The sequence below is a fragment of the Rhodotorula graminis genome (assembly GCF_001329695.1).
Source record: "Rhodotorula graminis WP1 unplaced genomic scaffold RHOBAscaffold_13, whole genome shotgun sequence".
Classification (NCBI taxonomy): domain Eukaryota; kingdom Fungi; phylum Basidiomycota; class Microbotryomycetes; order Sporidiobolales; family Sporidiobolaceae; genus Rhodotorula; species Rhodotorula graminis.
The window spans coordinates 238,116-252,905 of NW_017264940.1; the positions used below are offsets into that span (position 1 = coordinate 238,116).

The 14,790-nt window shown below is 66.8% G+C and overlaps 6 protein-coding genes and 3 non-coding genes across 9 annotated transcripts; 5 read left to right on the plus strand and 4 right to left on the minus strand.

Annotated features, from left to right (window-relative positions):
- Positions 1 to 86: 86 nt before the first annotated feature.
- RHOBADRAFT_38898 (uncharacterized protein) lies at positions 87 to 2,387 on the plus strand (the record flags this gene model as incomplete). The annotated part of the gene is made up of 7 exons (XM_018413577.1): positions 87 to 266; positions 358 to 474; positions 557 to 881; positions 961 to 1,153; positions 1,239 to 1,433; positions 1,500 to 1,666; positions 1,737 to 2,387. 7 exons carry the CDS (start codon positions 87 to 89, stop codon positions 2,351 to 2,353), a joined length of 1,794 nt encoding a protein of 597 aa, XP_018268842.1. The 3' UTR covers positions 2,354 to 2,387.
- A 979-nt stretch (positions 2,388 to 3,366) lies between these two features.
- On the plus strand, positions 3,367 to 3,600 carry RHOBADRAFT_17567 (uncharacterized protein; the record flags this gene model as incomplete). Its single annotated transcript, XM_018412379.1, has 1 exon — positions 3,367 to 3,600. A coding segment is annotated over one exon (234 nt), but the record flags the coding sequence as incomplete, so codon positions are not given.
- Positions 3,601 to 4,100: 500 nt separating this feature from the next.
- RHOBADRAFT_t108 lies at positions 4,101 to 4,190 on the plus strand. The gene has a single exon. It is a non-coding gene; the product is annotated as a tRNA-Asp (tRNA).
- A 658-nt stretch (positions 4,191 to 4,848) lies between these two features.
- On the minus strand, positions 4,849 to 4,936 carry RHOBADRAFT_t115. Its single transcript has one exon. It is a non-coding gene; the product is annotated as a tRNA-Ile (tRNA).
- Positions 4,937 to 5,700: 764 nt separating this feature from the next.
- Positions 5,701 to 6,794, minus strand: RHOBADRAFT_46388 (uncharacterized protein; the record flags this gene model as incomplete). Its single annotated transcript, XM_018414782.1, has 5 exons — positions 5,701 to 5,710; positions 6,007 to 6,083; positions 6,149 to 6,373; positions 6,436 to 6,513; positions 6,582 to 6,794. 5 exons carry the CDS (start codon positions 6,792 to 6,794, stop codon positions 5,701 to 5,703), a joined length of 603 nt encoding a protein of 200 aa, XP_018268844.1.
- A 373-nt stretch (positions 6,795 to 7,167) lies between these two features.
- Positions 7,168 to 7,250, minus strand: RHOBADRAFT_t114. The gene has a single exon. It is a non-coding gene; the product is annotated as a tRNA-Gln (tRNA).
- Positions 7,251 to 7,613: 363 nt separating this feature from the next.
- RHOBADRAFT_55478 (uncharacterized protein) lies at positions 7,614 to 9,750 on the minus strand (the record flags this gene model as incomplete). The annotated part of the gene is made up of 9 exons (XM_018417869.1): positions 7,614 to 7,751; positions 7,826 to 7,856; positions 7,920 to 8,002; positions 8,090 to 8,180; positions 8,277 to 8,602; positions 8,683 to 8,768; positions 8,847 to 9,249; positions 9,334 to 9,459; positions 9,526 to 9,750. 9 exons carry the CDS (start codon positions 9,748 to 9,750, stop codon positions 7,737 to 7,739), a joined length of 1,386 nt encoding a protein of 461 aa, XP_018268845.1. The 3' UTR covers positions 7,614 to 7,736.
- Positions 9,751 to 9,889: 139 nt separating this feature from the next.
- RHOBADRAFT_65513 (uncharacterized protein) lies at positions 9,890 to 10,569 on the plus strand. Its single transcript, XM_018418726.1, has 5 exons — positions 9,890 to 9,913; positions 9,994 to 10,003; positions 10,099 to 10,141; positions 10,223 to 10,293; positions 10,384 to 10,569. Coding segments are annotated over exons 2-5 (183 nt in total). The 5' UTR covers positions 9,890 to 9,913; positions 9,994 to 10,002; the 3' UTR covers positions 10,452 to 10,569.
- A 1,588-nt stretch (positions 10,570 to 12,157) lies between these two features.
- On the plus strand, positions 12,158 to 14,549 carry RHOBADRAFT_48841 (uncharacterized protein; the record flags this gene model as incomplete). Its single annotated transcript, XM_018415194.1, has 8 exons — positions 12,158 to 12,186; positions 12,335 to 12,381; positions 12,570 to 12,703; positions 12,787 to 12,975; positions 13,063 to 13,756; positions 13,845 to 14,192; positions 14,325 to 14,467; positions 14,535 to 14,549. Exons 1-8 carry the CDS (start codon positions 12,170 to 12,172, stop codon positions 14,547 to 14,549), a joined length of 1,587 nt encoding a protein of 528 aa, XP_018268847.1. The 5' UTR covers positions 12,158 to 12,169.
- Positions 14,550 to 14,790: the final 241 nt, after the last annotated feature.

A 14,790-nucleotide genomic window follows, 5' to 3' on the forward strand; every position in this document is an offset into this window, starting at 1 on the left:
GCCAGACTGCGCACCAGGCCCTCGCCAGGCTCCCACAGTACCCACGAAAGCAGCCCTAGCCTTCGCCAGAGCCGCAGAGCCGCAGCATGGTGGCCACCAACTCGCCGTCCCCCGCCGTCAACGGCAGCTCGCCCGCCGTGTCGACGAGCAACAAGTCGCGAGGCCAGCTCAAGCGCCTCAAGAAGAAGGCCCAGGGCAAGGGCAACGCGGCCGCAGAGCAGCAGCAACCTGTCGACGACCGCCCTCGCGAGCGAGCACCCACAGTCGTGCGTCCCCCCTCCCTCTCCCAGCTCTCCCTGTCGAGGCGCCCAGTCGGCTCGAGTGCATCAGCTGAAAGTCTCGAGCGCACCCGTGCAGGAGCCGAGCGCGCCCGAGGACGACGTCAAGGTCAAGCTCGAGGACGGCACGGGCGCGATCCCGGCCGCCTTCGCCGACGTCTTTGCGCACTTCCAGCTGCCGGGACAAGCTGCTGCGGTGCGTCCCGACCACTCTCTCTCTCTCTCGTCGCCCGGCCTGACCAGTCCAAGCTGACTCTCTCCCGCCGCGACAGGGCGAGAACGGCGCTGCCGACGGCGCCGACGACAAGGGCCAGGTCATCTACTCGGACGACGAGCTGCCGTCCGAGGAGGAGGAAGAGGACGCGGCCGAGATGTCGAAGCGCAAGCAGCGCAAGCTGAACCGGCTCAGCGTCGCCGAGCTCAAGCGCCTCGTCAAGAAGCCCGAGGTCGTCGACTGGGTCGACGTGTCGGCTAACGACCCGCGCCTGCTCGTCGAGATCAAGAGCCACCGCAACACGGTCCCGATCCCGCAGCACTGGCAACAGAAGAGCGCCTACCTCAACGGCAAGCGCGGCATCGAGAAGCCGCCCTATCAGCTCCCGAGTGCGTCCCTCTCGCCGTCGTCGGCTCCCCCCTCTCTGCCCCGTCCCACTCACTGACGCCCTCTTTCACCGATACGCAGGCTTCATCGCCGACACGGGCATCGCGACGCAGCGCGACGCCGTCAAGGAGAAGGAGGACCAGCAGTCGCTCAAGCAGAAGACGCGCGAGCGCGTCCAGCCCAAGATGGGCAAGATCGACATCGACTACCAGAAGCTCCACGACGCCTTCTTCCGGTACCAGACCAAGCCCAAGATGACCGAGTTTGGCGAGGTGTGCGTCGCCCCCTCTCCCTCTCTCTCCCCCGTCGGCCTCGAGAGCGGCGAGCCTGACCCGTTCCCTCGACCCGCCGCCGTACAGCTACTACGAGGGCAAGGAGTACGAGACCAAGCTCAAGGAGAAGCGGCCTGGCGACCTGTCGGACGAGCTCAAGGAGGCCCTGTCGATCCCGCCACTCGCGCCGCCGCCGTGGCTCATCAGCATGCAGCGCTACGGCCCGCCGCCGAGCTACCCGAACCTGCGCATCGCCGGCCTCAACGCGCCCATTCCTGAAGGGTCCGTCCACGCTCTCTCACTCTCTCTCGTAAGCAGGCCCCTGACCTCGAACAATCCCGAATGCAGCGCCGCATGGGGCTTCCACCCTGGTGGCTGGGGCAAGCCGCCCTTGGACGAGTTTGGCCGGCCGCTGTACGGCGACATTTACGGCGTCGCTGCCGAGGGCGAGGGCGCGCAGGCGGGCGAGCCGATCGTCAAGGAGCCGTGGGGCGAGCTGGAGCCGGAAGAGGAGGGTGCGTCCGCCGACCTCTCTCTCTCCTTCCCTCGAGCCGCACACTCACTGACACCCACACTTGCACACAGTGTCGGAGGACGAGTCGGACGACGAGGACGAGGACGACGACGGCGAGGCGGCGCCCGCCGACGGCCTGCAGACGCCCTCGGGCCTCGAGACGCCGTCCGGCCTCGCGTCCGTCACGTCGACCGTGCCCGGCGGGCTCGAGACGCCCGACTTCCTCGAGCTGCGGAAACGCCGCGAGGAGACCGAGTCGGACGCCGGCGGGCCCAAGGAGCTGTACCAGGTCTTGCCCGAGCGCGAGAGCCGCATGCGCGGCTTCATGGGCTCGGACCGCGTGTACGACGTGTCGGCGCTCGGCGGCGGCGGCGGGGCAGGAGGTGCAGCCGGTGCGGGTGCGGCGCCGGCGCCGCCGGTGCTCGGGCAGGAGGACCGCGGCACCAAGCGCAAGGCGGCCGGCGGGGTCGAGGTGGCGCTCGACGCGGCCGACCTCGAGGGCCTGAGCGAGGCCGACCTGCGCGCGCGGTACGACCAGGCGAACCGGGCCGGCCGGGGCGCGGGCGGCACGCACGAGGACTTTAGCGACTTTGCGGCGGCAGAGGTGGCCAAGCGGCGCAAGATGGCCGAGGGCAAGAAGCAGCAGCGCGAGGGCGGCGGCGGGTCCAAGGAGAAGTTCCGGTTCTGAGGGCGGCGTTGCAATGATCGTGCAGTGCTCGTGTGACTTGTCGAGAGGCCCAGGGCGTGCGAGATGGTCGAGACGGCTCAGCTCAGCGGTGTCCGCTCCGACCCTCGGCGACAGAGGAAGGCGGGCGGCGTCGACCCTCTCCGCCTCTCCACCAACCACCACCACCATGCTCCGCGCACCACTCCGCACTCTCCCGCGTGCCCTCCCTCGGCGACCGGCGCCGCCCGCCCAGCTGCGTAACGTCTCGACCGGCTCGACCCAGCGCCGCTTCGCCGTCTACCAGTCGCAGACGACCAACCCGGTCGTGTACGCCTCGTTGGGCCTCGCCGCCCTCCTAGGCTGGACTGCGGCCATCCTCACCGTCGGCGGCAACAACGGCAAGCGCGCAGAGAAGCTCAAGGGTGAGTTCGACTGCCCTCTCGCTCCTCATCTCCCCCTCGCCGGCTCGAAGGCCGCCTCGTCATCCCCTCGGCTCGGGTGCCGGACAGCAGGGGCGATGCAGGGGCTCTCTGAGCAGCACTTTCGCCGGCCTCGAGCAGGTCAAGCTCTTGCAGCATCGCTGACTCGCTTTGCCTCCCCCCTCGCCTCCCTCCCCTTGCCCCTAACAGCTCTCGCCGGCGATGCCGCCCACTCGGTCAAGGACACGGCCCACTCGGCAAAGGAGACGATCGTCGACAAGGCTCAGTCGGTCAAGGACGTCGTCGTCGACAAGGCCGAGTCGGCAAAGGACGCCGTGACCGACAAGGCGCACTCGGCAAAGGAGGCGGCGGCCGACAAGGCGGCGTCGGCCAAGAAGGCGGTCGAGGGCAAGGCGCAGGCGGCCAAGGGCAAGGCGCAGGCGGCCAAGGAGGCCGTCACGGACAAGGCGCAGGCGGCCAAGGACACGGTCGAGGACAAGGCGCAGTCGGCCGGCCGCACCTGGTGCCGCATCCGCCGCCGACCCGTCGTCTCAACAAGCCGCGTTTAACCCGGAAACGGGCGAGATCAACTGGGACGCGTTTAACCCGGAAACGGGCGAGATCAACTGGGACTGCCCGTGCCTCGGCGGCATGGCCGACGGGCCCTGCGGCGACGAGTTCAAGGCGGCCTTCTCGTGCTTTGTCTACTCCGAGGCCGAGCCCAAGGGCATCGACTGCGTCGACAAGTTCCGCGGCATGCAGGAGTGCTTCCGCCGCCACCCGGACATCTACGGCGACGGTGCGTCTCTCCCTCTCTCTCTCTGTGTCCTTCCTCGCCCTCGTCCCTAGTCGCCCGAGAGCTCACCTTGCGCGCGCACGCCAGCAGAAGCCGAGGACCTCGAGGCGTCCGAGGAGGACGAGGGCTTCGACCTCGTGTCGCGGGCAGAGGCGGCGCTCGCGCTCCCGGACGACCACTTCCTCGCGCAGGCGGCGGAGGAGGCGCCGACCAGGAAGCAGGCCGACGCCGCCGCGACGCTCGAGTAGCCCCGTCCTTGCAAAGACACACACACACTCGCAGCTCTTTGTCCCTCGTCCGATCCTGTTGTTGCCCTCGAGAACTTGAGAGAGCGAGAGAAGCGAGCTTGAGTGCTGGTGCGAGAGCAGCGCGAACTGGAGGTCGTCGGCGGTTATCGAGCTTCTCACTCTTTGTGTGTGTTCGGCTGCCTGAAGAATCGAGAGCAGAGACCATTTGAGCGCGCAACCGCGTCGGTCGTCCTGGCGAAGCTCGACTTTGATGATGTTGCGCCGGCGCCATATGTTTGTTAACTTGTGCGAAGTCCTCTATCGGATCTTCGATAGTATAGTGGCTAGTATATTGCCTTGTCAATCTCATTGAGATCAACGCGGCAGAGACCCGGGTTCAATTCCCGGTCGAAGAGCTTCTCTTTTTTGCCGCCGCTCCTGGGCAGCGCTTGCTTTTTGCTCGCCGCGTGTGACAGCAGTGTGTGCTCGACAGTGCGCGGCAGCATGAGACCGCCGTGGGCAGCAGGGCGTGCTTGAATGGAGCGTCCGAGGTCACACTGCAACGCGCTGCAGTCCGTCTGGCTCAAGCCTCCGTTTGTGCAGCATAGGCCTCTCACCAGAATCCCGCGGCAGTAGAAGAAGCACAGCCGGAGCGAGGCAGGACCCGCCTGCGGCGAAAGCGGTGCGAGAAGAGCCACGCTGCCCGGGAGAGGCTCGAGCGCGGCCCGCACGGCCGCACGGGTTGCAGGGCAAGCGTCCCGTTTCGTTTCGGCGCCCAAGGATTGCAGGGGATGCGGCACACGTGCCTGTGTGGTGCTCCTGTGCTTTTACAACAAGCGGCGTGCGCAAAGCAAGCAGAGAGCCCTCGAGGCAACTTGGGAAGGTCGACCTGTTTGTGGCCGGTTCTCGCTCATGGCTCAGGGTGAGCCTTTGCTGGCCCTAGTCCCACAAAAGAGAGGGTAGCAGCAATGACCGAGGCTACCGCAAGCTGCCAAAAGACAGCGAGGGTGGCCGCGATCATTTGTGTCCACCTCGCTCGGCAAAAGGTAAGAATCGCGAAGTGTGCGATGCTGCTGCTCAGTGGCGGGATCGAACCGCCGACATTGGACTTGTTACGCAAGAGGTATTAGGTCCACATCATAACCAACTAGATCAACCGAGCTGCTTGTGATGTGCAGTGCCAATTTGCGCATACAGATCGTCACGCTGACTTTGCAAGCCCTTGTCGTCCTTCTCCGTCGTCCTTCTCCGGCTACACCTTGACAGAATGCGGTTCAGCCCGCTGCGAGGGACCAGGAACCCGGGGAGGAAGCCCGACCATCTGCTCCTCGTGCCCCCCACCTCCTCCGCCTCGTCGAACCCTGCGTCCGATTCGGTCGCTCGTCCCTCACTTTTGAACAAAACCGCGCTTGTCCGAGCTTCTCGGGGCTGATTTGAGGCAAGATCGCGAGCAAGAGAGCTGAGAGAGGACAGGCAACGCGAGAGAGCGGTCCGAGCGGGCCTTCCCAAGTGGAGAGCCGCCGCTCGCGATAAAGCGGCAGCTAGCCGTTTGAGCAGCGCCGGGTTGGCTCGTCGCGGAGCGATCGAGACAGGGCGGACAAAGAGGGAACAGGTTCGAGCGGGCGGGCTGCGTCTTGCTCTCCCTCCTGCCCTTGGTCGACGCCCTTCTCGCTTTGGGAGCGCGGCAATGACTCCCTCTCGCCTTGCCTTGAGAGCAGCTACGGGCCTTGCGCGCTCGAGCAGGGATCACAGAGAGCTGCGCGCGCACGACAACTCAAGCCGCAGGGGCCGGACGACGCCATGCTCGAAGGTGCGGTCGAGGGCAGAGTCCGCGCCTCGTCCGCTGCCTCGCTCGCAATATTGTCGCTGCTTCTCTCGTATGACGGTCACAGCGTCGAGCTGAGAGACACGCACAGTTCTGGCTCGCTAACGCGCGCTGACGAGGCCAAGGAGGTCAATCACGAGCAAAGACGTCAAGTTGGGAAGGTTGCCGAGCTTTGCTCGTGCTCGGCCCTTCCTCAGCTGAGAGCGAGCCTCGTCGACGCGTGCACTCTCAGAGGACGCTCTAGAGAAGCAGGCGGTTGCAGGATGGCGCTACACAAGGTGCGGGACGACGACAACGAGCACCGAATCCTCTACCAACGCCGCTCGTATACCGCGCGCTGCCGCGCAGTGAGCTGCAGACCTGCGTCTCCTCGACGAGAGAGACTGTGCTCCTGCTCGAGACGGTACTTGTGCCGGAAGAGCATGGCCTTGAGCTGCGAGAACATGTCGTCGTGATCGTCCTCCTCGTCCTCGTGCAGGGGCGGCTGCGCACGGCGGCGAGGGTCAGGACGGTCGCCGCGCCGAGTGGAGAGGGAGAACGTCGACGCACAAGGTGGCGCAGACGGCCGTCGCCCAGGTGGTGCGCGACGACGTCGAACTCTTCGACGACCGCGGCCCGCTCGAGGTCGTTGTGCGCGTCAAACTGTTGCGCGCTGATGCGGTCGAGCACGCCCTCCTTGAACCACAGGTGGACCCTGGCGCTCCAGAGGGCGCCGGCGCCGCGAGGAGGGCGACGAGCGATCCCGTTGACGAAGTACTGGACGCGATTGAACGACTGCGGACGAGGACAGCGTGTCAGCGCTGCAGAGCCTGCACTCCAAGGGCACGTGGACGCACCTTGCGCATGTGGTCGAGGGTGGAAGAGATGCGGCTGAGCCTAAACGTCAGCTCGCGCATGCCCTCGTTGACGAGCGGCTGTTGAACAGGGAGCGGGGCGGTCAGTGCGCGCCGACGGTGCTGACGGATCGCGAGAGGAGACGGACCAGAACACGCTTCTCCTCCACCTTGGCCATGTCCTTGATGAACGCCAGGCGAACGGGCTCCGAGAACATGTCCCAAAATTCGCGGCCGATGAGGAGCTCGACGACGTTGTCTTCCCACTCCTCCTGCTCGGCGTGGTGCGAGGCACGGGCAGCTCTCTCTACGGCAATGACCGCGTACTCGTACTCGACCACAAAGTCATGAGAGGGAGCCATCTGAGCAGGCGAGCACGGGCAAGCTGAGAGGAGGTTGGAGCCAGAGAGCGCGAGAGAGCAAGCCCGAGCCGGCCACCGGTCTGCAAGGACCCACTGCCGACCACGCTCCGACCACGGAGGTCCCGAGAGAGAGAGGAGAGCGAACGTGCATGCGGCGGCAGACGGGCCGGACAGACGAGGTCCGTGCGAGAGGCTCGCTCGTGCGCGGGAAAGCGTCGAGCCGGAGCAGCCAAGGGAGGGTTCGAGCGCCGCAGCGAGTGACTCTCGGGAGAACTGCACGGCCGCGAGAGACGGGCCAGCAGAGCCAGCAAAAGGAGCAGACGGTCAAGCTTCAAGGGGGGACGGGTTCGTATTGGCGGGAGGCGAAAAAAGAAGGCGTGACTGGGGATCGAACCCAGATTGCTCGGAAGCAGAGTAAGTCAGAACCGAGTGTACTAGCCATTATACTATCTCGCCTCTAGTGGACGTCCCGCTCAAGTTTGCATCTATGTACATACAGACGCGTCTTGGCCCCACATTCTCGAAAGAGCGAACGCCGACCCGCCGCTCAGCCGCCTGTCGAGCTCGCCGGCACCTTCTGCGTAGCACGAGCGCCCAGTCCAGCTCCCCTGCGCGAAGCGCCAGCCCTCGTCCCTCGCCCCTCGTTCTTTGCGCTCTCGCGGCCGCCTCTCGAACGACCGAACCCGGTCCAGCACTCGAGCGAGCGACCAAGGGTTCGTAGGTACGGCGCGATACAATTGCAACACGGTGGCCCTCGAGGGGACAGGTAGGGGTAGGCACGGGACGGCGGGCGCCCGCTCGCGCGAGCAGAGGGGAGGAGGGAGGGGTGCGAGCGAGCGGGCGAGGAACGACGGGGGATGCGAAGCGAGGCGAGGCGAGGTGGGAGGGGTTTGCTGCTTCGGTGGCAGCGGGGCGGAGAGGCGACTGTCGACGAGAGGGTGCTCAGGCAAAGTAGAACTGCGATAGGGGTGGAACGGGGTCAGCGACGTGGAGGAAGGAAGGGGAGGGGGAGAGGGGCGGGAGGGACGCACGTGGTCGTTCTTCTTCTTGGACTGGACCTCGCTGTGGGGCGGGACGAGGGTCAGTAGCCGCCGACGAAAGGGAGGAAGAGAGAGATGGACGCACAGGATGCCCGACAGGTAGTGCTCGTGGTTGATCTCGGTAAAGCCCTCGCGCAGCGCAATCATGCCCGCCTCGACACACACCGCCTGCGCCACACAGGGAGAGAGGCCGCACGTGTCAGGACGAGGTCCTCCATCGAGAGCAGGCTCGAGAAGGGGGTGAGGAGGACGCACCTTGAGCTGGGCGCCGTTGAACTCGTCGGTCGAGCGCGCGAGCTCCTCGTAGTTGACCTTCTTGCTGACCTTCATCTTGCGCGAGTGGATCCTGAAAGCGCGGGCGGGCGAGAGAGAGAGAGCGAGGGAGGGGGCGAGGTCAGGGACGGGGTCTCGACGGGGAAGCGGGACCAGGGAGGGGACGCACTCCATGATCTTTGCGCGCGCGTCCTCGTTCGGTAGCGGGAACTCGATCTTGCGGTCGAGGCGACCCGAGCGCAGCAGGGCCGGGTCGAGGACGTCGATGCGGTTCGTGGCGGCAATCACCTTGATGCGGTCGTCGGACCCGAACCCGTCGAGCTGGTTCAGGAGCTCGAGCATGGTGCGCTGCACCTCGCGGTCGCCCGACTTGTCGCTGTCGAACCGCTTGGTCCCGATCGCGTCGAGCTCGTCGATAAAGATGATGGCCGCCGGGTGCTGCTTGGCGAGCTCGAACGCGTCGCGCACGAGCTTGGCGCCGTCGCCGATGAACATCTGCGGGGAGAGCGTGAGCGGGTCAGTGTCAGGTGCTTCGAGAGAGGAGTCGTGCAGGACGAGAGGAGGAGGGGGCGCACCTGGACGAGGGACGGGGCGGCGAGCTTGAGGTAGCAGGCGTCGGTCTGGGCGGCACACGCACGGGCGAGCAGCGTCTTGCCCGTTCCTGCAAGGGACGCGAGGCGTCAGTGAAAGGTTCCACAGGGACGCAGACGAGGGACGAGGGGGAGAGCGAGGGACGGACTGGCGGCCGTACATGAGGCAGCCCTTTGGCGCCTTGATGCCGAGGGCCTTGAAGCGCTCGGCTGCTGCATGGGCATGACGATGGCCTCGACGAGCTCCTCGATCTGCTTGTCGAGGCCGCCAATGTCGTTGTACGACTCTGTCGGCTTCTCGTCGACCTCCATCGCCTTGACCCGCGAGTCGTACTCGGCGGGGAGCGTGTCGAGGACGAGGTACGAGTCCTTGTTGACGCCGATCAGGTCCTTGGGGCGCAGGGTTGCCGGGTCGACGAGGCCGACGAGCGGGAGGAAGATGGTCTGGCGCGTCGACGTCTTGATGACGGCGCACTTGCCCTTGCGCTGCGCGTCGAGGTCGACGTTGGCGCCCTCGCCCGCCTCGTCCGCGTCCGGGTCGATGTCGAGGATCTGCCCGGTGCGGTGCAGGTGTCAGCTGGCTGTGAGGGGAGGGACCGGCACAGGCAAGAAGAGCGAGAGGCAGTGGGGGCGCACCTCGACGACGTTGCCGACGAGGTACGGGAGCATCTTGTTGTTCTTGATCTTGTCCGTGTTGTCCTTGATCTGCTCGCGCATCTTGCTGCGCTCGTGGTTCAAGCGCATCGTCTCGCTGCGCATGACCTGGTCCGTCGCAAAGGGTGAGGTGAGCTGGGGGGGGGATGACGGAGGGGAGAGGAAGGCGCTCACCTTGAGGTCGTTGTCGATGAGGCGGGTGCGGGCGACAATGTCGTCTGCCGAGGCGTTGAGGATCTCATCCGGGAGCGGGTCCTCCTGGGGCGGTTGAGGCTGCGAGTCGGCCATGGTGGCATCGTCGGTGGTGGACGACGACGACGAGGACGCGGCCTGGTCTTGGGCGGGCTTGGGCGGGGTGGCGGGCTGTTGCGGGGGCTGGTTGGGCGGCTGCGGGTCCATGGTGGAGCTGGAGCTGGCGAGCGGCACGAGCGGGTGGGGAGACAGAGGCGAGGTCGAGTCGTCGTCAGCTCGCTGCGACTCGAGGGGAAGCTGCCAGCGCCAGACCTCGGGGCGAGGTCTCGCCAACCCGCTCTCCCTCCACCCTCGCTCACCTACAAGCACAGTGAGCACCTCCCTGCACTCTACCACTCCACCCAGAGCCCATCAACTGACCCGCGCAACCCGCCCCGCCCTCCTGCGCAGCCTTCGACCAGTGCGACCCCCCTCCTCTCGTCCTCCCATCTCCCCCGGCCCCTCGCCCTCGTCAACCCGCTCCGGCCACGCACTGACTACCTGGCACGCCCGCAGTGTTTGGCATGCGCGCTTGGCCCACTCCCTTCCTCCGCCCCATGTGCGTCCAACCCCCCTCCCTCTCTCCTCGTCTCCTTCCTCGGCGCGAGCTGACCCGGTTCGCCCGTCGTCCCGCGCGCAGGTGGCCCTTCATGGCCGGCGGTGCCCTCACCTTCTACGGTGTCGCCAAGATGCAGAGCGCCATGCTCGAGGGTGAGCCTCTTCCCCCCCTCCTCTCCTCCTACTTCCCTCGTCCTCCTCGTCCAGGATCCGCCCCTGACCCCTTCTTTTATATGACCACGGTTCCTGAGTGGCGTGACAGCCCGAAGAACCCGATGCCGCGCGCCCCGGCCGCCACGACGGCGCACTGAGCGCCCACTCGCGCTCTCGCGCTCGCTCTCGGCGTCTAGACGGTCTCGCGGCGGCGGCGCACCCGGACGGGAGGTGGACCCGGGCGGTGCGGCACGGAAAATCAAGTGGTTTCGACTCGGTGTGTCTGCGCGACGGCGCGCGAGAGGCTGCAAGGGCGAGGAGAACGAGGCGAGGAGGTGCGCGCGAGGAGGAAGGGAGGGCGCTCTCGCTCGACGCTTTGCTGCGCCTTGAGGCTCCTTCTCTGCTTCACGGCGACCGCGCTCTTGCGCCCCGCTCGACTCTGCCGACGTGCTCGACCCTCGCTCTTCGCGTCGGCTGGCGCGAGCGGGGCCCTCTTCCCGCCGCGCTCTCTTTCCTCCACGACACTCTCTGCGCCCGCTCTGCTCCGCCCGAGGCACACACTCTGCTTTGCGCCTCTCTGGCCCACCGTGCGCCCCGCTCGGCGCCCCCTCCCGTCAGCCTCTCGGCGACCCTCCTCGCGCGCCCAACTTGCGAGCCCGCTCGCACGCCCTTCTCGCGCCCTCGCGCCGCTCTGCCGCACTCTCACGCTGCGCTCGAGGCTCGCCGCTGGACGATGCGCTCTGCCTCTCGTCGCCGGGTCTCTCGCTCGCTGCGCGAGGGGGAGGGGCGCTCGCTGCAGCGCGACGAGGCGCACGGCCCGCTGCGGTCGGCCGCGCTGGCTCTCTCGCTCTCTCTCTCTGGATCGGCGTGCGGGCACCTCGATGCGCCGACGCTCGTTGCTGAGCTGCGGTCGACGTACAGCTGGCGTGCGTGCGTGCGCGGCGGCGCCGATGGGCGGGACGGCGGGGCGTGAACGGGTTAGGTGGCCGAGGAGCAGTTCTCGCCGGCTCAAGCCCCCGCCGTCAGTCGCTGGGCTCGCTGCGACGCTCGCTCGCTCGATGGACCGTGCGGCTCGGCCAGGCGCGAGACCTGCTCTCGGCTCTCGATCGGGCGCGGACGACTGAGAAGGGGAGAGGAACGACGACGTTGCAAACGAGACTCGGGCAGCCAGCGACAGCGAGAAAAAAGAGCCCGACGGCAGCACGTGCACCGCCGCAGCGAGCCCCAACACCGCACACCGCGCCGCACGACACACACACGCGCGCACACACACACACACACGCTCTTTTGGCTCGGGCCCTCAGCCGCGCCTTACTTGTCAATCTCTGCGGCCCCTACCCACTTGGGGATCAGGGCCGCGTCCGCGCTTGACTCTAGTTAAAGTATTGATGAGGCAATGTCATCCTTGGTGGGCCGGCCAAAGAGTGGGTGTGTGTGTGCGGGTGTGCGGGTGCGAGTGCGGAAGAGGGCAGGGGGTGCGAAAAGCTCGCGAGCGGTCGAGGAAGGGGAGACAGAAGCGAGAGTCGCAGCAGGATTGGGTGGGGCAGGTGCTCGGTCGCGCTCGAGGCTGCAGGAGGGGAAGGGAGGGTCAGTTCGAGGTCGCGGAAGAAATGCAGGCGCGAGGAGGGGCGGAGAGGAGGAGGAGGAGGACGGACCTGGAGCGCGGTGCCGTGCGGTGAGGGGTGCTCGAGCGGTGACGGGCGACGAAGCCGTGAGGAGGAAAAGCGAGCGAGCTGATGGTGAAAGAGAGAGGGAGAGGGAGGAGGACGAGGCCGAGCTGGCTCGTCTGCCACTCGCGCTCTCATCGCCGTCGCACCCACAGTCCCCTCCCTGCACCCGCTGTACTCGTCCAGCCGCTCTCTACCTCCTCGCAACCATGGAAAGGCAACAGGCGTGCGTCCCGCTCCCCCTCCCACCCCCTCCTCGTCCCGCCACGCCACCCCCCCTTCCCCTGGCCCCCCTCGCGCTCCCTCAACATGCGCCGCTGTTTTCCCACACCCACAACACCGCTGACCGGTCCGTCTTGCACCCCTGTCGACAGTTCGCGTCGCGCTCAGTTCAAGAACAAGGGCATCTTTGGCACGGAAGGTGAGCGAGCCCTCTGGTCCACCTCTCTCCCCCTCCCCCTCCTCCCCCTCCCCCTCCCCGCCTCGCCTCGCCTCTCGCGCGACCCACGTCGCCTCTCGCGGGCCTCGTACGGCGCGCGATAGGCTCCTCAGCACCACAGCCTCGCACTCGCAACCAGTAACTGACTCGCCCTCGCCCCCCGTCCGCAGAGCTCCGCAGGCGCCGCGAGGAGGCCCAGGTCGAGATCCGCAAGCAGAAGCGCGAGGAGACGATCGCCAAGCGCCGCAACCTCAACGCCTCGAGCGGGCCCGACTCGGATGATGAGGAGGGTCCCGATTCGTCGGTGCGTCCCCCCCTCACCTCTCGCGAGCGAGCGTGCACCTCGAGGACCGCCTCACTGACTCGCCTTGCCGCGCACCCTCACAGTTCCTCGACCAGCTTCCGGCCATGATCCAGGGCGTCTTCTCGGACCAGCCCGACCAGCAGCTCGACGCGACGATGAAGTTCCGCAAGCTCTTGTCCAAGGAGCGCAACCCGCCCATCGAGAAGGTCATCGAGTGCGGCGTCGTCGCGCGCTTTGTCGAGTTCCTCCGCAGCAGCCACTCTATGATCCAGGTGCGCCCCCTACCGTCCCTCTCTCTCCTGCGCGTGCGCACCGTCACAGGATCGTCGACTGACGCCGTCGTGCTCCCCCTCTCGAAGTTCGAGGCGGCGTGGGCCCTCACCAACATCGCCTCGGGCACGTCCGAGCACACGCAGGTCGTCATCGAGTCGGGCGCGGTCCCCGTCTTCATCGAGCTCCTGTCGTCGCCGGTCCTCGACGTGCGCGAGCAGGCCGTGTGGGGCCTCGGCAACATTGCCGGCGACTCGCCCAAGTGCCGCGACTACGTCCTCGAGCAGCAAGCCCTGCGCCCGCTCCTCGCCCTCCTCAACGAGCCGCACAAGATGTCGATGCTGCGCAACGCGACGTGGACCCTGTCCAACTTTTGCCGCGGCAAGAACCCGCAGCCGAGCTGGGAGCTCATCTCGCCCGCCCTGTCGGTCCTCACCAAGCTCATCTACTCGCTCGACGACGAGGTCCTGATCGACGCGTGCTGGGCCATCTCGTACCTGTCGGACGGCTCGTCGGACAAGATCCAGGCCGTCATCGAGTCGGGCGTCGTGCGCCGCCTCGTCGACCTCCTCATGCACCACTCGACGGCCGTCCAGACGCCCGCCCTGCGCAGCGTCGGCAACATTGTCACGGGCGACGACCTCCAGACCCAGGTCGTCCTCGCATCGGGCGCGCTCCCGGCCCTCCTCGCCCTCCTGTCGTCGCCCAAGGAGGGCATCCGCAAGGAGGCGTGCTGGACCGTGTCCAACATCACGGCCGGCAGCCCGCAGCAGATCCAGGCCGGTGCGTCCTCGCTCTCTTTCTCTCTTTTGTCGCGCTCCCTGTGTCTCTCTCTCGAACAGCCTCACTGATGCCCTCGCCGCCCTCGCAGTCATCGACGCCAACATCATCCCGCCCCTGCTCAACATTCTCCAGAACGCCGACTTCAAGACCAAGAAGGAGGCGTGCTGGGCCCTGTCGAACGCGACCTCGGGCGGCCTCCAGGAGCCGAGCCAGATCCGGTACCTCGTGTCGCAGGGCTGCATCAAGCCCCTGTGCGACCTCCTGCAGTCGACCGACAACAAGATCATCCAGGTCGCGCTCGACGGCCTCGAGAACATCCTCAAGGTCGGCGAGGCCGACAAGGAGCACAACAACGGCGTCAACCAGTACGCCCTCTTTGTCGAGGAGGCCGGCGGCATGCTCGCCATCCACAACCTCCAGCACCACGAGAACCTCGGTGCGTCTCCCCCCTCTCTCACCTCCCTCCTCCCTTGACCGCGCACGTCGAGCGCACGACGCAGCGCTGTCCAACCGAGTCCAAAGCTGACCTCTCCCTTGCCCCCCCTCGCCCGCCCTCGCGCCCTCGCAGAGATCTACCGCAAGTCGTTCTCCATCATGGACACCTTCTTCCCCGACGAGGGCGACGAGGCCGGCATCGAGGGCGTCGAGGTCGACGAGTCGGGCGCGTTCGCCGTCAGCGGCGTCCAGGCGCCGACGGGCGGCTTCTCCTTCGTGCGTCCCCTCCTCCCTCTCGCTCGTGTCGCGCGCGCAACTCTCTGACACCTGCTCCTCTCTACAGGGCCAGATGCAGTAGACGCCCCGTCGTCGACCGCGTCCTTCCTCCCTCTTCCCTTTCCCCCTCGGCGACGGCCTCGTTCTGCCTGCGCGCCACTCGCCTCTCCTTCTCTCGGTACCCTCTCCTCCTTTGCCCTTTCGCTCTCGACAAGTCGTCTTTAGTCCACCCACCCTTTTTTTTCGCCCGCCCACTCGCTTCGCCTCTTTTTGTACCAACCCCCAGTTCTGCGTCTCGCCCTCTTCCCCCAAAGAAAGTCTTT

Bases quoted from the DNA above. Each gene is read 5' to 3' on its own strand.
- RHOBADRAFT_65513 (XM_018418726.1), top strand. The intron at 10,142-10,222 runs GTGCGTCCAACC...TCCCGCGCGCAG, and splicing joins ACTCCCTTCCTCCGCCCCAT to GTGGCCCTTCATGGCCGGCG. The intron at 10,294-10,383 runs GTGAGCCTCTTC...ATATGACCACGG, and splicing joins GCAGAGCGCCATGCTCGAGG to TTCCTGAGTGGCGTGACAGC.